Source organism: Mobula birostris, chromosome 1 (assembly GCF_030028105.1).
Source record: "Mobula birostris isolate sMobBir1 chromosome 1, sMobBir1.hap1, whole genome shotgun sequence".
In the NCBI taxonomy this organism is placed as follows: domain Eukaryota; kingdom Metazoa; phylum Chordata; class Chondrichthyes; order Myliobatiformes; family Myliobatidae; genus Mobula; species Mobula birostris.
This window is the reverse complement of record NC_092370.1, coordinates 81605834-81629663: the sequence shown is the minus strand read 5'-3', so window position 1 is coordinate 81629663 and position 23830 is coordinate 81605834. Positions and strand designations below refer to the sequence as shown.

General features: G+C 40.2%; 1 protein-coding gene across 15 annotated transcripts in view; it reads right to left on the bottom strand.

The window, feature by feature from the left end:
• Nucleotides 1-23830, bottom strand: part of LOC140197714 (intermembrane lipid transfer protein VPS13B-like) — a 1066299-nt gene that overhangs the window by 948048 nt on the left and 94421 nt on the right. For all 15 annotated transcript variants that reach the window (XR_011886009.1, XM_072258131.1, XM_072258103.1 and 12 more), the window contains exon 7: nt 9872-10046. Coding sequence is in view for 14 of the 15 variants with exons in the window: in XM_072258131.1 (XP_072114232.1) it covers nt 9872-10046 (175 nt within the window). In the remaining variant the exon portion in view is untranslated. The remainder of the gene's footprint in view (nt 1-9871; nt 10047-23830) is intronic.

The following is a 23830-nucleotide window of genomic DNA, read 5'->3' as shown; positions in this document are numbered from 1 at the left end:
TGCATCTGCCCACTCACCCAACCTGTCCAAGTCATCCTGCATTATCACAACATCCTCTGCACATTTCACACTGCCACCCAGCTTTGTGTCATCTGCAAATTTGCTAATGTTACTTTTAATCCCTTCATCTAAATCATTAATATATATTGTAAATAGCTGCGATCCCAGCACTGAGCCTTGCGGTATCCCACCAGTCACCGCCTGCCATTCTGAAAGGGACCCGTTAATCCCTACTCTTTGTTTCCTGTCTGCCAACCAATTTTGTATCCATGCCAGTACCCTACCCCCAATACCCTGTGCTCTAATTTTGCCCACTAATCTCCTATGTGGGACCTTATCAAAGGCTTTCTGAAAGTCCAGGTACACTACATCCACTGGCTCTTCCTTGTCCATTTACATAGTTACATCCTCAAAAAATTCCAGAAGATTAGTCAAGCATGATTTCCCCTTTGTAAATCCATACGTTGAACTTTAATTATATCGCACACTTCTATTTGAAAGTTAACTACACTAGCTTGGTTAAATAAAATACATTGTAGATCTTTATTAAAGTAACATTGGTAGTAGCATAAAACTGTAAGATATTTTGCAAATGATGAAAGCTTTAAATCCACAAGACATGCATTCATTACAGTCTTCTGAAATTTCTGTAATCCTACTAATTCCACTAGTATATTTTTCTGATAGACTCCTAATTCACTTGCATGGTTTCACATAGCAGCAGCATGACAACAAACTGCACCTCTGGCTTTGAATGACGAATGCTACTCTGGCCAGCCAACACTAATGGCTTAGTTTGTTTTTGCAATTTCTGCAGATCTTACTTACTTCTGATCTTGCTTATTCCCCTCAATAAATTACTTTGACTCTCTAAAAGTTGCAATTCAGCTCCACAATCAAAATGCACAGTAGATCAAGCATGATCTAAAGAAAAAACAAAAATAAAATTCCCTAACATTTTATTAAAACTGGTACAACTTAGAATTCTCACGATCTTGAAGCAAATGCAGAGGTAGGAAAAGTAGTGATGGTGAGGAAATAACAAATGAGAATATTTGGGACATGGTGAATAGCAGAGGAACATATAGCAAAAAGAGATGATAAGAGATGAGTAACAAAAGAAAAAATGTGTCTAGAATGGGTGTAAATGGAAACAGCTATTTTCTAAAACTGAATTCAATGCCACGTCTGAAAGGCTTGTAATGTGGTCAATCAAAAGGGAGGATGGATGGCTCTGGGAGTAAGTTATATTTATCTTCATAGTACGTGGGAACATCTCCAACATAGTTGAATGGCTTGCCAAGTACCATGCCCCTTACCTTCTGACTGCAACTTCATGCTTTGAAAATGGCATTGCAGTTGGATAGGTAACCTACCAAATATTGAAAGACGATATGGAGTGAAAATGGGAAGGTTGTTTCCAATAGTGGGAGAGACCAGAACAAAAGGGCACAGCCTTTGATAAGGCACAACAACAGAAAACATGCCTTTCGGAACAGAGATGAGGAGGAATTTATTTAACCTGAGTGTGGTGAACATGTGGATTTCATTGTCACAGATGGCTGTGGAGGCCAAGTCATTGATTATATTTAAAGCGGTGGTTGATAAGTTCTTCATTAGTTAGGGCACCAAAGGGTACAAGGAGAAAGGAGGAGTTTGGGACTGAAAGAAAATAAAATAACCATGATCGAATGGTGGAGCACACTCAATGGGCTGAATGCCATAATACTGCTTCCACATCTTATGGTCTAATGGTATTTGGTATTCTTGCCAACTTAGGCTGAGGTACTGAGTATAACAGTTGGGAGTTCAGGTTGCAACAGTACAAAACAATGGTTAGGCTGCAACTGGTGGTTTGTGTGCAGCTCTGGTTGCCACATTACAGGAAATGTGTGGTAATAGTGCAGAAGAGATTCACAGGATATTGCATGGAATGGAGTGTTTAGATACAATGAGAGATTATGAGGCTAGGCTGGTTCCCACTGAAACATAGGAGGCTAAGTGGTGATCTTAACGAGGTTTATAAGATTGAGGGACATGGATAGGATAGAAAGTCAGAGACTTTTTCCCAGAATAGATGAATATAAAACAAGAGGGCATAGATCTTAAGGTTAGAGGGGATAGATTTTCAGTGAATCTGAGAAATAACGTTTTCACACAGAGGGTGGCAAGTATCTGGACTGAGCTGCCAGAGGAAGTAGTAGATAGAGGTACAAATACAATATCTGAAAGACATTTGAACAGGTATATAGATAGACAAGGTTTAAATGAATGCAGACAAATGGAATTAGTTCAGGTGGGCAACTTAATCAATGTGGATGACTTGAGCTAAAAAGCATGCTTCTGTGCTGCATAACTCTATAACAACAGACGAATGGAAGCCCAAGTTTGGGCTTGCAGACCAACAACAGGTGCTCTGCAAAGCAAATAAAACACGTCTTTATTTTTTTAATCTGTTCACAGCTAGTTTACCAAGTTCTTAGGCAGTCTTCCATGTGCAAATGTGTGGAGGCCACTCCATTTGTATAAATATATAAAATGGAATTCAATTGTATAGCACTTGTGACCAATAAACCATAAAATCAAATAACTTTTATAACATAAATATAGTGCTTTAAGAATTAGAAATATAACTATTTCCTGATTTGGTGATTTACAATGTGCTACATTGTTGTGATACTTGAATAGTATTACGATGACTGCAACTCCAGCTGCCATCAACTGCAAAGCAGCAGTGTCAGATTATATTTTCAAAAAATATAGCCCTCATTTGGTAATTTCATCTTGTAACTGAACTATTTGGTAAAGCTGTATACCCTTGAGTTCTATGAATCTGACTTGTTGTGTGATGCCCAGATCTAAATATAGAATTTGAGGACAAATCCCATTTTAGTGCAGCTGCAGCATGACTTGAACTTCCAATAAAAACCCACATCCCAAGAAATTCATTGATTATTGACCTAATTGTCTAAGAACTACCTTTATATCTAGCAACTCTTTGGTTGCCAACTCACACCTAGCTCCCAGTTAAGCCTTAGTATTAAAATTATTACTCATGGTTTCAATTTCTTCTATTCCCTAACTTTTCACTATCTCTCAAACACACAAGGTTTCAGCTCTCTGCTGCCCACCTAAAGAATGCCGAATTTTATAATTGAATCTTGGACCCAGCTACCAAAACTCTGAAATTCTCACCCAAAAATCTTCTTTATGGTGTCTAAAGAATAAACTTGCTCAAAACATCAGTAAGACTAAGGATTTGATTGTTGACTTTAGAAAGATATCACATATCATCCAGAGGTCCGCAGCGGAAAGGGTGAATTTCAAGGTTCTGGGTGTCAGCATCTCTGAAGATCTATCCAAGGCCCAACATATGGATGCAATTATGAAGATGGTATGTCAACAGCTACAGTATGTTACATGAAGAATTTAAGGACATTTGGTATGTCACCAAATTCCAGCAAATCTCTACAGAGGTACTCTGAACAGCATTCTAACTGGTTGCATCACAACCTGCTACGGAATCTCCAATGCAAGGATCAGAAAAGGCCACAGAGGGCTGTAAACTCAGCCAGCTCCATCATGGGCACTACACTCCCCACCACAGAGGATATCTTTAAAGGGCAATGTCTCAAGAAGACAGCATCCTTGATTAAGGACCCACTCCACCTAGGACATGCCCTTTTCTCATTACAAACATCAAGGAGGTGGTGGTACAGATGCCTGATAACACACTCAATGCAATCATAGAGTCGATGAAAGACCACACCAACAAAGCAAACAACCAATTTGTAAAAGAGAACAAACTGTGTGAATACAAAAAGAGAGGAAAATAAGTTAAATAAATAGATAGATAGATAGATAGATAAGGAATAAATATCAAGAACATTGATGAAGAGTCCTTGAAAGTGAGTCCATAGGTTGTGGGAACAGTTCAGTGATGGGGAAAGTGAAGTTATCCCCTTTGGCTCAAGAGCCTAATAGTTGAGGGGTAATAACTATTCCAGAACATGGTGCTGTGAGTCCTGAGGCTCCTGTACCTTTTTCCTAGTGGCTGCAGCAAGAAGAGAGCATGAACTGGGTGGTGAAAGTCACTGATGATATGTATTGTTTTCCTTGACAATGCTCCGTGTAGATGTGCTCAATGGTGGAGAGGTCTTCACGTGTGATGGACTGGTCCATATTCACTACTTTTTGAGGGATCTTCTGTTCAAGGACTTTGGTGCTTCCATACCAGGCAGAGATGCAACCAGTCAATATACTCTCCACCACATACTTCCAGAAGTTTGTCAAAGTTATAGATGTCATGCCAAATCTTCACAAACTTCTAAGGATGTAGAGGCGTAACTGTGCTTTCTTTGTAATTGCATTTTTGTACTGGACCCAGGACAGGTCCTCCGAAATAATAACACAGAGGAATTTAAAGTTGTTGATTCTCTCCAACTCTGATCCTCTGATGAGGACTGGCACATGGACCTCTGGTTTCCTCCTCCTGAGGTCAATAATCAGCTCCTTGGTCTTGCCAATATTGAGTGGCACCACTATACACTGATTCATCATCACCTTTGATTTAGCACACGACAGTGATGTTGTCAGCAAACTGATATTTGGCAATGTAGCTTTGCCTAGCCACACAGTCATAAGTGTAAAGCAAATAGAGCAGAGGGCTAAGCACACAGTCTTGTGCTGAAGGAGGTTGTGGAGGAGATCTCATTGCCAATCTGAACTGACTGGTGTCTGCAAGTGTGGAAATTGAGGATCCAAATCACAAGGAGGTAATGAAGCTAATGTCTTAAAGCTTAGTGATTAGTTATGAGAGGACGATAGAACTGAATGCTGAGCTGTCGTCAGTAAAAAGCATCCCAATGTAGGCACCTTTGCTGTCCAGATAATATAGGGTTGAGTGAAGAGCAAATGAAATGGCATCTGCTGTAGACTTCTTGTGCCGGTAGGCCAACTGGAGCAGATCCAAGTTGCGTCTCAGGCAGGAATTGAGATGTTTTATCACCAACCTCTCAAAACACTTCATCAATGTGGATGTAAGTGCTACTGGATGATATTCATTGAACACACACCAAAGTTGCTGGTGAACGCAGCAGGCCAGGCAGCATCTCTAGGAAGAGGTACAGTCGACATTACCTCTTCCTAGAGATGCTGCCTGGCCTGCTGCGTTCACCAGCAACTTTGATGTGTGTTGCTTGAACTTCCAGCATCTGCAGGATTCCCCGTGTTTATGATATTCATTGAGGCAGGTTTCCACATTCTTCTCTGGCATCGGTATACGTGGAGTAGGTGGATACCTCAAAATGCCGAAGAGAGATTAAAGGTCTCAGTGAACACTCCAGGCAGTTGATCAGAACATGTCTTTATTACTTGGTCAGGTAGCCCATCTGGGCCATATGCTTTCCATGGGTTCATCCTCCTGAAGGATGCTCTCATGTCAGCCTCAAAGACTGAACTCAGAGAGTCACTGGGGCTGTGGGAGTTTGCAGTGGTTCTCCCATGTATTGACTGTTAAAATGAGCATGGAAGGCATTGAGTTCATCTGGAAGGAAAGGCTTGTTGTCACCAGTGTCGCTTGATTTCACTTTGTAAGAGGCAATTGCAATGAAGCCCTGTCACAGCAATTGAGCATCCTTCATGATTCAAGTTTAGTCCAGAATAGCCACTTTACCTGCTAGCCCTCTTGTAACTTTCTTGGTCGACAGACCTCAATGCCTCTGACCTGGCCCTGAGCAGGTTGTGGGTCTCATGGTTCATCCAAGGTTTCTGGTTGGAAAAGACTCTGAGAAATTTGGGGGGGGAGGGGGGGACACTCATTTACAACTGTTTGTATAAAGTCAGTGACAACTGTAGTGTGTTCATTCAGTTCTACAGATGAATCCTTGAACACGCTCAGTCCAGTGACTCGAAGCAACCCTGTAGCCATTCCTCTACCTTCCACAACCACATTTTTGTTGTCCTAAACTCTGAAGCCTTGCTTTTTAGCCTCTGCCTGTATGCAGATCACAGAAGGACAACCCAGTGATCAGATTTCTCAAAATGCGGTCTGGGTATTGTACAATAGGCATTCCTTATATTAGTAGTGTTAGCACTCTAGTGCATTGGGACCTCTGGTACTACAGGTTATATGCTGATGGTAAATGGGCAGAGATTTCTTCAAACAAGCCTGATTGACATCCCAGACTATGATATAAAATGTGTCAGGGTGGTCTGTTTCTTGTTTGGTGACGGCATCATGCAGTATCTCAAGCACTTGATTATAGTTGGCTGCTGGTGGTATGTAAACTTTGGTCATGATCACGGAGGAGAACTCTCTTGCTAAATAGAACTGTCGGTATTTGATTGTTCAGCATTCAAGGTCAAGGGAACACAAGTACAACAAAACTACCATGAAGCACCACAAGGAGTTTATCATGTGTATCAAGAAGCCTTTGGGTCTGATTGCCATATCTGGCGTACTGTGAATAACCCACATCTCAGTAAAACACAGCACACAATTCTTCATTTTCCTGTAATACAGCACCCTTGGCCTTAAGCCCTCAATTCTGTTCTCCAGCAACTGCATATTTGCGAACAAAATGCTGGGTAGAGGGGTCTCATCCCTCTGGGTTTCGGCTTGGCTTGGAGTTCCTCCCACCCACCCCTGCCTCGCATCTGGCCTTGGCGATAAACATTCATCTGCTTAAAGGTGCTGTACCTGCTTGCTTGAGAGTTAAGGGCCCTTCAGAAGATCATGAACTCTGCAGTTCATTAAGTCAGTTCAAAGGTACACTGCATAAAGGGAAATTGCATGCTGCAGGTTGCAGTGGGAGTGGTTCAAAAGAGGTACATTTAAAAGTTTTGTATGTAGCCTGCAGAATGTCACCATTGCTCAGCACTGACATCTTATAGTCTGTATTGCACTGCACTGCTGCTGCAAAACAAATTTCACAACATACTGTATGTCAGTGATAATAAACCTGATTCTTATTATGATGATGACAGGCATTGATCGTGTGGATAGACAGAGGCTTTTTCCCCAGAGCTGAAATGATTAGCACATGAGGACACAGTTTTAAGGTGCTTGGAAGCAGGTACAGAGGAGACATGAGGGATAAGTTTTTTTTTTAAACGCAGAGAGTAGCGAGTGCGTGGAATGGGCTGCCGGCAATGGTGATAGAGTCAGATACAATAGGGTCTTTTAAGATACTCCTAGATGGGTACATGGAGCTTAGAAAAATAGAGGGCTATGGGTAAGCCTAGGTAATTTCTAAGGTAAGGACATGTTCAGCACAGCTTTGTGGGCTGAAGGCCCTGTATTGTGCTGTAGGTTTTCTATGTTGAAACCTGCCTCTTAGAAAGTTTTTTTAAAGCCACATTCCCTCACTTTTTTTAAACCAGTATTAGTTTGATAAAGTGTCTTGGTACGTTTTGCTGTGTTGCAAGTATATAAATACATGCTTTTTTCCCTCCCACTAATTTACCCATTTACTTAAATCTAATACACATTGCTCTCAGGTTATGGTAGGGTCTGTAATCCAAACGCTTCACAAGAATCAGAATCAGGTTTATTATCACAGACATTTGTCATGAAATGTATTGTTTTGTGGTAGCAGTACAGTGCAATACATAAGATATGCTATAATTTACAATACGACACAGGAAAAAATAAAGAAGTAGTGTAAAAAGAGAGGAAAAATAGTGAGGTAGTGTTCATGAGTTCATGGACTGATCATAATTCTGATGGCAGAGGGAAAGAAGTTGCTCCAAATACATTGAGTGTATGTCTTCCTGCCTCAGCAAGGACCTGGACCCATTGCAATTTGCCTATCACCACAGTAGGTCAACGGCAGAGCATTCTCAATGGGTCTCCACACAGCTTTAGACAACGTGGACAACACAAACATCTACGTCAGGATGCTGTTTATCAACTATAGCTCAGCATTTAATACCATCATTCCCATAATCCTGATTGAGAAGTTGCAGAACCTGGGCCTCTGTACCTCCCTCTGCAATTAGATCCTCGACTTCCTAACCAGTAGACCACAGTCTGTGCAGATTGGTGGCAACATATCATCTTCGTTGACCATCAACACGAGCACACCTCAGGGATGTTTGCTTAGCCCACTGCTCTATTCTCTATATACACATGACTGTGTGGCTAGGCAAAGCTCAAATACCATCTATAAACTTGCTGACGATACAATCATTGTTAATAAATCTCAGGTAGTGACGAGAGGGTGTACAGGAGTGAGATATGCCAACTAGTGGAGTGGTGCTGCAGCAACAACCTGGCACTCAATGTCAGTAAGACGGAAGAGCTGATTGTGGACTTCAGGAAGGGTAAGACGAAGGAACATAAACCAATCCGCATAGAGGGATCAGAAGTAGAGAGAGTGAGCAGCTTCAAGTTCCTGGGTGTCAAGATCTCTGAGGATCTAACCTGGTCCCAACATATCGTTGTAGTTCTAAAGAAGGCAAGACAGCAGCTGTACATCATTTGAAGAGATTTGGCATGTCAACAAATACATTCAAAAACCTCTATAGTTTTACCGCGGAGAGCATTCTGACAGGCTGCATCACTGCCTGGTATGGAGGGGCTACTACACAGGACCAAAAAAAGCTGCAGAAGGTTGTAAATCTAGTCTGCTCCATCTTGGGTACTAGCCTACAAAAAGTACCCAGGACATCTTTAGGGAGCGGTGTCTCAGAAAGGCAGCACCCATTATTAAGGACCTTCAGCACCCTTTTCACACTGTTACCATCAGGTAGGAGGTACAGAAGCCTGAAGGCACACACTCAGTGATTCAGGAACAGCTTCTTCCCCTCTGCCATCCGATTCCTAAATGGACATTGAAGCATTGGACACCACCTCACTTTTTTTAAATATACAGTATTTCTGTTTTTGCACGTTTTTAATCTATTCAGCATATGTAATTGATTTACTTGTTTATTTATTTTTTTTAATGTTTTTTTTCTCTGCTAGATTATGTACTGCATTGAACTGCTGCTGCTAAAATTAACAAATTTCACATCACATGCCAGTGATAATAAACCTGATTCTGATTCCGATAACTGAGTTCCCAGACAGCAGAGCATGCCTGCAGCCCCTGCAGCTATGAAACTCATACTGCCAGTCACCCAAACACTTGCTCATATATATCAGCTGTACCTATGTTGACAACTGAAAGATAGGTATTAACTTCTATCAGCTTTCTGTAATTTTATGCTTCCATCTATTCAGCATACAATGCCATCTGTATGTCATCAGAAAACATGGAGAAGCAAATCCCTATCCTGTCAACCCAAAATTAACATTTAAACTTTTCATGTACAATAATTCAGTTGGAAGCAATGACTATGAATACTGGATACTCAATGTTGCAACCAGAAACTTGGAACTCTAAAGATACATTTTAATACTTTTTTCATACTGTGGGAATCACTGGCAAAGCACTGGATGGTGCACTGGAGATACTGGAGGGAGATTCTCTTCTGGAACCATGATACTCATGTGAAACTCTTGCTCTCCCAGGGCTGCAAGGATATAAATTCCAGAATTTTTATCCAGACAATAGTAAGTGACCATGCAATCTATTTTCTAATAAGATTGGGGTACAAATTGAAGCTGGGGGTGTTCACACACATCTGATGTCCTATTTCATCTTAGCAGATGGAACTTGTGGGAGATTTTTCTAAAGGAAGCCTGAGCAAATTGAACTGATACATTCTGCAGAGAGTACACAGCACCACATATCATCATAAACAGCCACATGTTTGGCTTTAAGCTGATGAAGCAGCAGCCTGACTGGTTTGTTCCAAAATTGGGCATGTCCTTTAGCTTGATTAAAAATAAATCAACACTTTCTGTAATAATATTTGTACTTACCCACTTGAGAAATGGATGGTTCCTTTATATTTGGACCTGTTTCCTCCATGTCAACATCTTTATAAGAGCAAATTTCACCATAGTAAAGGGCAATTCCAAGTTGGATAATGCGGATAAGCATAGGAAGTTGTTGGTCTGTGATAGAGAGTTTCAAACTTTCAACAAGAGCATGGATCTGTTGGAAGAAAAAATAAAAAAGCTACTGCTACTTTATTATGGAAATCTTCTATTATGAGATAGAGCTGAAGATACAATCAGACCGATATCAAATTCAAATTAATTCAAGATAAATCCCTTCATCTTTATCTCATATTATTCCTTGTCATAACACAGAACATATTTTCATTTACAATGTAGCCATTTAAATTTATATTCAGAAATTAATGGAAGAAATAACAGAACTCATCTATTCAAATAATTCCCAAGAATTTATTTCTGAAAGGATTTCAACACCTTTGATTATGTTACATTATTTTATGTTTAATTTGCAAATTAAAATTTTCTTCACAATAAATTCCAAATCCAACTTTACAAGTTTTAAATTATTCCACTCCTGAAAATCAAGCTGATGTTCCTGAATTCAAGTCAATTCTACTCAATTCATTTGCTCTGCACTTTATTTCCACACAGACACTATGCGTGGGGAAAAGTTGGTGAAAATTAAATAAAATATTTTGCAAACAAAATATTTTGCATTGTTACTTTTGTCATTTTCATCTTAAGAAAAATAAATATTTTTACTGAACAATTGTTACCCACAGCCTACATTTAACTGATTGAAGTGAAAATGCTGCAGTTAAAAGTTTGCTGAGCCTTAATGTTCAAAAGTACTTGAACACGGGCTTCCAGTTACTTGTTACTACATTTGAAAAGTGAAGATTTTTTCAGTTTTCTGAACAATATTTAATCTGTGTGATGGGATATTCACCCCTATTAGAAACACTGTTGTACCTTTTACATAATTTATAATGAAAGTGAGGATTCAAGGTCACATAACAACTCACATTTAATGCCAAATGCATGAATAGATACAACACCTTTAGGGTTCAAAATTTAACCTGAGCTCATCTGAGCTGGGATAACAAAAGAAATGTTGCAATTCACCTTCCCCACAAGACAACAGCGTAGAATTAGGTCACTTGGCTTATCAAGTCTGCTCTGCCATTCCATCACGGATGATTTATTAACCCTCTCAACCCCATCTCCTGCCTTCTCCCCATAACATTTGACACGTTGACTAATCAAGAACCTGTCAGCCTCCATTTTAAATATGCTCAATGACTTGGCCTCCACAGCCATCCATGGCAATGAATTCCACAGATTCACCACTCTTTGGCTAAAGGAATTCCTCCACATCTCTGTTCTAAATGGATGTCCCTCTAAAAGATCACTGTGCCTCTAGTCCTAGGCTCACCTACTATAAGAAACATCCTCTCCACATCCACTTTATCTCGGCTTTTCAATATTCAATAGGTTTCAATGAGACACTCCCTTATTCTTCTAAACTCTAGAGAGTACAGGGCCACTATAATGCCATCAGTGGCTTAAAATGCGACATATAAATAATATGCTCACTGGCTACACTAACAAGGAACCACACATACATCACCTCACAATGAATTCTCAACACAAGATATGGGCAAAATAGAGGGGATATAGAAAATTCACTGATATCAACACATTATAATATGAAGTATCAATGGGAAAAAAGTAGAATTATTCTTACCGGAACAAATAAATTACAAAGCTGGGCTAAGAAAATATCAATGGAGCAGCTGCCTTAAAATAATGAACAATTTAATGTAGCATATTGATGGGAAAGTACGAAGATAAAATTGGTGAGAAGAGTAAGAGCAGGGTTACTTTTCTGAGAAATGACTTAGCCAAAGCAGACTTGCAAGATGGCACCAATGACCAACGCGGCTAACAATGACACCCTGCAGACAGTTCACAAAACCACTTCTTCCTTCACCTTTTTCTTTCAAATATACCTCCACTATTAATCTGCTTGTGATTGGAACCTGTAATTTACAGTTTAATAATTTTTGGGGGCTGACTGAGCAATCTGGTGCGTTTGCTGCTTCTGAGGGAATTCAAAGTGGTTGACAGCAAGATTGAGAACGGAGTGTGCCAAATGGTGGAGAGTGAACGGATGATCAGCTCCAATTCTCAAACTAGTTGTCAATTAAAGAGTCAAGCAAGATTGAAATCAATGAGGAGGACAGCGGAGGATGCATGTGTGTTGAGTGCTGTCTCAGTCTTTGAAACACTGTCTGCCTGCATTTGACCCAGTCTTCCTCTCAATTGCTGCTGACAGAGGAAGATGCAAGAATCTTGGGTATTGGGCAAAGTTTGATCACTGGTTTTTAGATGACTGCAGTTCATGTTAAATATATTACTCGTTTCTGGCTAGTACTTTTCTTAATTGCATTTTGCACGATTTTGATCAGGGCAGACTGGTTCTGCAGCCTGCAGTGGACAAACGACACAGCACTAAAATGAACTGAACTAAACTGAACTAAACATTCCTAGACCGTTTCAAGGACTCTGAAGTTTGACGTTTAATATTCTGCATGTTATTCACTCGTTTCTTGCCTTTGCACAATTTGTTCTTTTCTTTTGTGCATTGAATGTTTGATACTTCTTTGTTTTGTGGCAGTCTACAGAAGACAAATCTCAGGGTTGTATACATACTTGAGTAATATATGTACTTTTAATCTTTGATACTTTAAGCTAAAGGGGAGATATTTAATAGGGAAATTAATACATTCAAAATAAACACATTCCATAAAAATTTCAGAGTACCTTGAATGATAAAGTGCTCAGAGAGGATATAAGGCAAAGAAAGGGAGATTGCATGAAACACACAAGCATAACACTGTATATGGCCTAGGTACACTTAGTAGTGATATAGTACACTTTTAGGGAAGAGCAAAAAATCAAAACAATACACAAAAAAGTGAAATAATATTGTAGCTTTGCAAGAACAGAAAGAATTGATGCCCACAGGTTACTAAAGGAAAAGAACAGGTCAATAAGATAATTATTAATTATATATAGGATGATTTACTTTACCAGCAGAGACCCAAATATACGAGCATGGAAATCATGTTGGAGCTTTCAACAATATAATGGTGGGCTACTGCTCAAGTAATACACACAGATCCAGGCACAACAACACCAGAATTATATGACTACACTGCAAAAGGTACAGAGAATTAAGAAGATGTGCCAAGACTACATAATTTTTGCTGGAGATAAAGGATGAATAGACTATTGTTGTTTTCTTTGGAACAGTGAAGGCTAAGAGGAAATTAAAGTGTATAAGACCAAGATATAGGAGCAGAATTAGGTCATTTGGCCCATCAAGTCTGCTCCACCATTTCATCATGGCTGATCCAAATTCCCTCTCAGCCCCAATCTCCTGCCTTCTCCCCATATCCCTTCATCCCCTGACCAATCAAGAATCTATCAACCTTGCCTTAAATATACATAAACACTTGGCCCCCACAGACACCTGTGACAAAGAAATCCACAAATTCACCACTCTGTGGCTAATGAAATTCCTCATCTCCATTCCAAAAGGAAGCCCCTCTATTCTGAGGTTGTGTCCTCTGATTGTGGCCTCTCTCACCATATGAAACACAGTCTTCTCATCCACTCTATCAAGGCCTTTCACAAGTGCTACACATGCCCTTACACTACCTCCCTCACTACCATTCAGGGCCCCAGACAGTCCTTCCAGGTGAGGCAACACTTCACCTGTGAGTCGGCTGGGGTGATATACTGTGTTCAGTGCTCCCGATGTGGCCTTCTATATATTGGCGAGACCCAACGCAGACTGGGAGACCGTTTCGCTGAACACCTATGCTCAGTCCGCCAGAGAAAGCAGGATCTCCCAGTGGCCACACATTTTAATTCCACGTCCCATTCCCATTCTGATATGTCTATCCACGGCCTCCTCTACTGTAAAGATGAAGCCACGCTCAGGTTGGAGGAACAACACCTTATATTCCATCTGGGTCGCCTCCAACCTGATGGCATGAACTTCTCTAACTTCCGTTAATGCCCCACCTCCCCCTCGTACCCCATCCGTTATTGCCCATCCTCTGGGCTTCCCCCCTCCCCCTTTCTTTCTCCCTAAGCCTCCCATCCCATGATCCTCTCATATCCCTTTTGCCAATCAACTGTCCAGCTCTTGGCTCCATCTCTCCCCCTCCTGTCTTCTCCTATCATTTTGGATCTCCTCCTCTCCCTCCCACTTTCAAATCTCTTACTAGCTCTTCTTTCAGTTAGTCCTGACGGAGGGTCTCGGCCCGAAACGTCGACTGTACCTCTTCCTAAAGTTCACCAGCAACTTTTTTATGTGTGTTGCTTGAGATTCCAGCATCTGCAGATTTCCTCGTGTTTGCCTTTCACCATTCGATAGGTTTCAATCAAGTCACCCCTCATTCATCTGAATTCTAGTCAATACAGAGCAAGAGCCATCAAATGCTTTTCATACAATAAAATGTTTAATCCTGGAAACAATTTCGTGAACCTCCTTTGAACCCTCTGCAGTTTCAGCACATCCTTTCTAAGATAAGGAGCCCAAAACTGTTCACAATACTCCAAGTGAACCCTCACCAGTGCTTTATAAAGTCTCAACAATACATCCTTGCTTTTATACCCTAGTCCCCTTGAAATGAATGCAAACATCGCACTAACCTTCCTCACCACAGACTCAACCTACAAACTAACCTTTAGGGAACCCTACACAAGGAATCCCAAGTCCCTTCGCGCCTCAGTTTTTTGTATTTTCTCTCCATTTAGAAGATAGTCGACCCTTACAACTCTTCTACCAAAGTGCATGACCATCCACTTCTTGACACTGTATTCCATCTGCCACTTCTTTGCCCATTCTCCTAATCTAAGTCCTTCTGTGGCCTCTCAACTTCCTGAAAACTATCTGCTTCTCCACCTATCTTCACATCATCTACAAACCTTGCAACAAAGCCATCAATTCCATCATCCAAACCATTGACATATAATGTAAAAAGAATCAGTCCCAACACAGACCCTTGTCAAACATCACTAATCACTGACAGCCAACTAGAAAAAAGCTCTCTTTATTCCCACTCTTTGCTTCCTGCAAATCAGCCACTGCTTTATCCATGCTAGAATATTTCCTGCAATACCATGGGCTCGTAGTTTGTTAAGCAGCCTCATGTGTGGCACCTTGTCAGAGGCCTTCTGTAAATCCAATTACACAATATCCACTGATTCTCATTTGCCTATCTAGTATGTTATTTCTTCAAAGAATTCCAATAGATTTGTTAGGCAATATTTTCTCCTGAGGAAACCATGCTGACTACAGCCTTTTTTATCATGTGCCGCCATGTACCCTAAGATCACATCCTTAACAATCAACTCCAACATCTTCCCAACCACTGAGGTCAGGCTAACTGACTTATACTTTCCTTTCTCTGCCCCTCTCCCTTCTTGAAGAGTGGAGTGATATTTTCAATTTTCCTGTCTTCCGGAACCAAAAAATCTAGTGATTTTTGAAAGATCATTAGTAAAGTCTCTACAATCTCTTTAGCCATCTCTTTCAGAACCCTGGGGTATACACCATCAGGAGACTTAGCTCCCTCCAGACCTTTCAGTTTCCCCAAGAACCTTCTCTCTAGTAATGGTAACTTCACATACTTCATGACCCCAGACACCTGGAACTACCACCATACTCCTAGTGTCTTCCACAGTGAAGACAGCAGCTTTTCACATTGTTTGTCGATGATTCAGATAATGGAATTGATGGTTTTGTGGCAAAATTTGCAGATGATACAAAGATAGATGGAAGGGTAGGTAGTGCTGAGGAAGCAATATGATTGCAGTAGGACTTCAACAAATTCGAAGAATGACAGAAAAGTGGCAAATAGAATATAGTTTTGGGAACTATGCATTTTGGTAAAAGAAACAATAGTGTGAATTATTATATAAATGGGGAGAAGGTTCAAACATCAGAGGTGCAGAGAGCCTTGTGAGTCCTCATGCAATTAACCTAGAAGGTTTATTTACAGGTTGAGTCTGTGGTAAAGAAGGCAAATGCAATGTTGGCATTTATTTCAAGGGGAATAGAATATAAAAGCAGCGAGATAATACTGAGGTTTTATAAGACACTAGTCAGGCTGCACTTGGAGTATTTGCAACAGTTTTGGGCCCCGTATCTCAGAAGGGATGTGTTGTCATTGGAGAGAATCCAGAGGAAGTTTACAAGGATGATTCTGGGAATTAAGGGGTTAACATATGAGGAGCATTACGCAGCTTTGGGCCTTTACTCACTGGAATTTAAAAGAATGCGGGGGGGGGGCGGGGATCTCACTGAAACCAACCCAATTTTGGGCCCCATGAAAAGACAAGATAGGATGGATGTGGAGAAGATGTTTCCTATGGTGAGGTATCCAGAACTAGAGTGCACAGCCTCAAAATTGAGGGGGCCAACACTTTAGAACAGAGGTAAGGAGGAATTTTTTTAGCCAGAGAGTAGTAAATCTGTGGAATGCTTGGCCACAGAATGCGGTGGAGGCCAAGTCCGTGAGTATATTTAAGGCAGAAGTTGATCCTTTCCTGATCAGTTAGGACATCAAAGGATATGGTGAGAAGGCAGGTATATGGGGTTGAGTGGAATCCAGGATCCACCATGATGGAATGGCGGAACATACTCAATGGGCTGAGTGGCCTAATTCTGCTTCCATGTCTTATGGTCTTATAAGATACTTATTCAGTTCATCCACCATTTCCTTGTCCCCCATTGCTACCTCTCCAGCATTGTTTTCCATCTTTCTGATGTCCACTCTCATCTCTCTTTAACACTTTATATATCTGAAGAAACTATTCGTATCCTCTTATATATTACTGGCTAACTTACTTTCATGCTCCATCTTTACCTTATTAATGACTTTCTTAGTTGCCTTAATAGCTTTCCAATTCTCTAACTTTCCACTATTTTTTCTCTATTATATTCCCTCTTTTTGGCTTTTATGTTGGCTTTGATTTCTCTTGTCAACCACGGTTGTGTCATCTTGCCTTTAGAATACTTCTTCTTCTTTGGGATATATATATCCTGCACCTTCTGAATTGTTTCCAGAAATTCCAGCCATTGTTGCTCCGCCTTCATCCCTGCCAGTGTTCTTTTCCTGTCAATTCTGGCCATATCCTTTCTCATGACTCTGTAATTCCCTTCACTCCACTGTAATACTGATACGTCCGACTTTAGCTTCTCCTTCTCAAAGTGAATTTGATCATACTATGATCACTTTACCCTGAGGGTTCTTTTACCTTTACCTTAAAATTCTGATTCATTGCACAACACCCAATCCAGAATAGCTGATCCCCTAGAGGGCTCAACCACAAACTGCTCTAAAAAGCTATCTTGTAGGCACTCTAGAAATTCCATCTCTTGGAATCCAGCACCAACCTGATTTTCTCAATCTACCTGCATATTCAAATCCTCCATGACTATTGTAACTTTCCCCTTTTGGCATGCAATTTCAATCGTCAGTTGTAATTTATAGACCACATCCTTACTACTATTTGGGAGTCTGTATACAAATCCCATTGGGGTCTGTGTACAACTCCCATTGGGGTCTGTGTACAACTCCCATCAGGGTCTTTTTACCCTTGCAGTCCCTTTACTCTATCCACAATGATTCAACACCTTCCAACCCTATGTCACTTCTATCTTATGATTTGATTTCTTTTTTTTTTACCAACAGAGCTACACCACCCCCTCTGGTTCCCATTCCCCTGCAACTCTAGTTTAAATCCCAGCGTGTAGCATCAACAAACTTTCCTGCTATGATATTAGTCTCCCTCCAGTTCAGGTGTAAAGTGTCCCTTTGTACAGGTCCCACCTTTCCTGGAAGAGAGCCCAATGATCCAAAAATTTTCTGCCCTTTCTCCTACATACTTAGCCATATACTAAACTGTATAATCTTCCTAGTTCTGGCCTCACTAGCACATGGCATGGGTAGTAATCCTGAGGTCACAACCCTGGGGGTCCTGTCCATTAACTTAGCACCTAATTGCCTGAACTTACTTTGCAGTGCCTCTTCACTCTTGTTACCCATGTCATTGGTACCTACAGGGACCAGGACCTCTGGCTGTTCATCATCTCACGAAAGAATGCCAAGGACTAGGTTTGATATGTATAAAATTACACAGGGCCTAGAGGGAGCAACTAGAACAGACTTATTTCCCTTCACAGAGTAGTTAGATTTGGGGGAATAGATTTAAAATAATTAATGGAAAGAGTAGAAGGGATATGAGAACATTTTACTTTTACCCAGAGAGTGATTCGAGTCTGAAAATTTGCTTGCTGGAATGGTGGCAGAGGCAGAAAGCCTCAAAGAATTTAAAAGCTACTTGAATGTACACTTGAAACGTTGATCTCCAGGGCCTCATAACTAAAGCTGGAGAGAGTGAGCATTTTAAAGTTCCTATGTGTCAAGCTCTCTGAGGATCTAACCTGGTACCAACATATCGAGGCAGTTATAAACGGAAGACAGTGGCTATACTTCACTAGAGTTTGAAGAGATTTGGCATGTCAACAAATACCCTCAAAAACTTCTATAAATGTACGGTGCAGAGCATTCCAACAGGCTGCAACACTGTCTGCTATGGGGGTGGGGGGCTACTGCACAGGACTGAAAGAAGCTGCAGAGAGTTGTAGATTTAGTCAACTCCATCTTGGGTACTAGCCCTACAAAGTACCCAGGACACCTTCAAGGAGCGGTGCCTCAGAAAGACAGCGTCCATTAGTAAGAACCTCCAGCACCCAGGGCATGTCATTGTCTCCCTGTTACCATCAGGTAGGAGGTACAGAAGCCTGAAGGCACGCACTCAGCGATTCAGGAACAGTTTCTTCCCCTTTGCCACCCGATTCCTAAATGGACATTGAACCCTTGGACACTACCTCATCTTTTAAATATATAGTATTTCTGTTTTTTGCACAATTTTTAATCTATTTAATATACATATACTGTAATTTATTTATGTTCTTTTATTTTGGTTTTTTTCTTCAATATATGTATTGTATTAAACTGCTGCTGCTAATTTAACAAATTTCACGTCACATGCCAGTTATAATAAACCCGATTCTGATTCTGTGTTACAAGTTTTCTGTGAAAACCATTCCTACATTGCTCACTGATAATATCCACTGGTGTAAATTTTTTCCAAGGTTGACTCGTCCCTACTAGCATGAAGAACATTCAACACCTAATAAGGCTTATATTTTAGCTCATTCAGCACAGCATTGTGGACTGAAGGGCCTGTATTCTGCTGTAGATTTTCTATATTTCTATTAAGAGACTCCTGGATAGGTACATGGAGCTTAGAAAAATAGAGTGATATGGGTAACCTTAGGTAATTTCTAAGTAAGCATATGTTCAGCACAGCATTATGGGCTGAAGGGCCTATGTTGTGCTGTAGGTTTTCTATGTTTCTATGTAAATTTCTTTGTTCCACATCCCTCCTGCACCTGTAACCCTGTAACCTCCTCCAACACAAAGCCTTTAAATTTATTCTTGAGCTTATTCTCACCTTTAATATAACAAATAATTACATAAGTAGCCATTCCTTCAGTTGATGAAGCTTTAGAATTTCCCCTTAAACCTCCCACCTGTCCACCTCTTTCTGTTTCTTTAAAATTCTCCCCTAACCTATCTCATGTATATGAAGGACATAAGTAATAAAGTTAATTCATTTCAATTGGTCAGATGCCTTAAATTTATCTTGTGCTTCATTTTGTTTGATCATGCTCTCGTGAAATAATTTTGTAATGTGTTATTAACTGTTACTTAACTGCAAATTGCTGCTGTTCTTATTGATCCTTAATGTCCATGAAACAATTGGGAGCAAGCAATAAACAATGTGCACCAATGATATTATTGGTTCTAAAAACTATATTAAAAGTCCATGCTAAAATAGGGAAATTTAAGATCACTTTTGAAGATCAACATAATGAGATGTATTTATTTAATATGGGGTTGTCAGGATATAGAATATCCTACAAAGAAACTCATGGCAACTATAAAATTAGTTAAACATTTTAAAAAAGAAATACGTTGTAAGAGTCTAGGGAAAAAGCATAGCAACAGAAACTGTCTTTTACAGAGATTTAGGTGCAATAAACCAAATGGCTTCCTTCTGTTCTGTAAAATTATTTTGTTTTATTGCCAGGAAGCAAATTGTAAGAATTACAGATATATTTGTTATCTTGGCTATATCTTCATGAGAATGTACCATGGAACTAGTTTATTACATTTTTGGCAGGGTAGAGAGTGAAACAACAGATTGACTCACTGATAATTGTTCATCTTGTTTTGATACTAAAGCCCAGAAAATACATATTATGCATGCCCTGGAAAAGCTTAAGTTAGTTGGTTCAAACATCTGGCAGATTTTATTGACAGCACTTTGGGAATTGAACCAGAAATATAATTAAATTTCTTGAGCGTATCTTTGTTTTCTTTTTTTTGCTTTTCGGATATTCTTGAATGGGACTGTCTTTGAAGTAATCAGTCTTCATGAGTACAGAAGCATTTCAACTAATGCCATCTGTATTCCTCTACACAGAGATTAATATTATATGAATTAACTAGTTCATGCTGCAGTTTAGTGCAACTTGGTTACTTGTTATCAGCAATGGAGAAAGGCCTGCATTCTTTAGGTCTGTACTGATTACAAACCTGCAGGAAGCCTTTGCAGCTCCACACTTAAACACTGCAACAACTTACAGCCTAAGCCACAGTATGATGTAATATTTTACTACCCTCTGAAGTCAATGGATATCATCAGATCACATGATTGCAGACATTCAATGAAAAAATTTCTACTGTGGCTTTGCAGCTAGAGAGTAGGCTTTGACTGTGGAAAAGCACATGAGATCATAAGACGATAAGACACAGGTACAGAATTAGACCACTCGACCCATCAAGTCTGCTCCGCCATTCCATCATGGCTGAGTTATTATCCCTCTCATTCCCATTCTCCTGCTTACTCCCTGTAAGCTTTGACGGCCTCACACGAGGAAATCTGCAGATGCTGGAAATTCAAGCAACACACACAAAAAATGCTGGTGAACACAGCAGGTCAGGCAGCATCCATAGAAAGAGGTACAGTCCACATTTCAGGCTGAGACCCTTCGCCAGCATTTTTTTGTGTGTGGACCTTTGACGGCCTGACTAATTAAGAACTTATCAACCTCCGCTGTAAATACAATATACAATGTGAGTACAATGACTCGGCTTCCACAGTTAAATCTGTTGAAATAACAAATTCAACAGATTCACTACTCTCTAGCTAAAGAAATTCCTCCTCACCTCAGTTCTAAATGGACATCCTTCTATTATGAGGATGTGCCCTCTGATCCTAGACACCCCTCCTGTAGGAAACATCCTCTCCATATCCACTCTACTTAGGCCCTTCAATATTCAATAAGTTTCAATAAATTTCAATAAGGTTCCCCCCCCCCACACACCCTTCATTCTTCCAAACTCCAATGAGTACAGGCCCATATGTTAACCCTTTCATTCCCAGTATCTTTCTTGTGAACCTTCTCTGTATCCTCTCCAATGCCAGCACATATTTCCCTAGATAAGAGCCCAAAACTGATCACAATACTCTAAGTGCAGTCTGACCAAGGCCTTATAAAGCCTCAGTATTAACTACTTGCACTTAGATTCTAGTCCTCTCAAAATGAATGCTAACATTCCATTTGCCTTCCTGACCACTGACTCAACCCACAAGTTAACCTATAGGGATCTTGCACAAGGACTCCCAAATCCCTTTACGCTTCCAATTTTTATAATTTTCTCCCCATTTAGAAAATAGTTTACACCTTTATACCTTAAACCAACGCACATGCCCATACACCAATACTCCATCAGCCACTTCTTTGTCCATTCTCCCAATCAGTCTCAGTCCTCCTGCAGATTCCCTTCTTCCATAAAACTATCTACCCCTTCACCTATCTTTGTATCATCTGCAAACTTGACCACAATGCCATCAATTCTGCCATCTAAATCAATGACAAATAACGTGAAAAGCAGTTTTAACACCGATCCCTGCAGCACACCACTAGTCACCAGTAGCCTACCAGAAAAGGCCCCCTTTATTCCCACCTGTCAGTAAACCAATCATCTATCCATGCAAGTATCTTTGCTGTAATACCATAGGCTCTTATCTTGTTAAGCAACTTCATATATGGCACTTTGTCAAAGACCTTCTGAAAATCCAAATAAACAACATTCACTAACTCTCCTTTGTCTATCTTGCCTGTTATTTCCTCAAAGAATTCCAACACATTTGTCAGGCAAGATTTTCCCTTAAGGAAACTATGCTGACTTTGCCGTATTTTGTCATATGCCTCCAAGCACCTCAAAACCTCATCCTTAATAATAGACTCCAACATCTTTCCAACCACTGAAGTCAGGCTAACTGGTCCTTTCTTCTGCCTCCCTCTTTTCATAAAGTGTGGAGTAACATTTGCAGTTTTCCAATCCTCCAGAACCACTCTCGAAACTAGTGATTCTATAAAGATCATGATTAATGCCTCCACAATCTCTTCAGCAGCCTCTTTCAGAATCCTGGGGTGTTGTCTATCTGAATCAGGTGACTGATCTACCTTCAGACCCTTCAGCTTCCCAAGCACCTTCTCTTTAGTAATTACACCATCAATCACTTCTCCCCCAAAACGCTCGAATTTCTGGCATACTGTTAATGTTTTCCACAGCAGTAAGATACCATTAGGATAATAACCAATAACCAGTGTGAGACAGTAAACTAGAGAAAAAGAAGAAGAAGAAGAAGACGAAGAAAGCCCTTAACTCTGAGTGGAGTCATCGAGACGCCATCACCACCGCGTTTTTTTAGCAGGCTTTCTTATTTTTATGAGGCCGAGTTGCTAGCTCGATGCTCAACCCAGCATGGATGGATTCGAACTCGGGAGCCTTCGCTCCGAAGTCCAGCGCTGATGCCACTACGCCACCAGCCAGCAGTAAACTAGAGAAGGGGTGCAAAATGTATGAACGTTTCCAATAAATAAAAGAAATTATATACTGGAAATGCTCATATCTTTTGGGCATTTCCTTCAACATCAACATGGAAATCAGAATAATTTATTGCATTAATACAATGATTTATTGCCAGAAAGATAGGTGACTTATGGGTTAATTTATCGCTGGCAACATAACAGTAACTCAATCAAACAGTTTCAATAGAGTCCACTGTGAAACTGAAGCTTGGGCAATAAATGTCAACAGTACTCCATAATGAATTACAGCCTTAATCTCATTTGCTGCTACAAGAAAAACTAATGCAAACATTATCTCAACAATTTTCACATCAAGGCATCAAATGGTCCACATCAGTGTGTTAATTCAAGCTCAGGAGTACAAGTATGAAAAAAATGCATTGAGGTAAAACTATGCTAGATTCCATGCAAACATGGCTTAGTCTTCCTTAAATATAATAAATTGTTGCATCCTTTCATTTATATAAAAAACGTTAAGTGAATCAGAGGGAAATTGTCTAAATGATAAAATGATACATTGGAAATGAACCTAGAATCTCAGGCATTTAATACTGAAAGTAGGAACACTGAATTTTTAGAATTAACTCTGAATCAGGCCGATCAGTTCCACCGGAATACAAGCAACTTGGGCCCTCACATCTCATCTGACATTCAGTTAAATCATATATCATCCTGGGCTGCGACCAATCAACTAGAGGGAATGCGTAAATAGAGCTACCTTTACAATCAGGCCCACGGTCAAGAATTAAAAGGCAGAGCTTTGCGGCAGTTTCTCTGGGCCACGGCCAATCAACGAAAGGGATTCAATTAGAATGGGCAAATAAAAATAAAACAAGTGCAAGCTGAATGACCATTCTTTTAAAAGTCAGAGGGCTTGGAGTGGC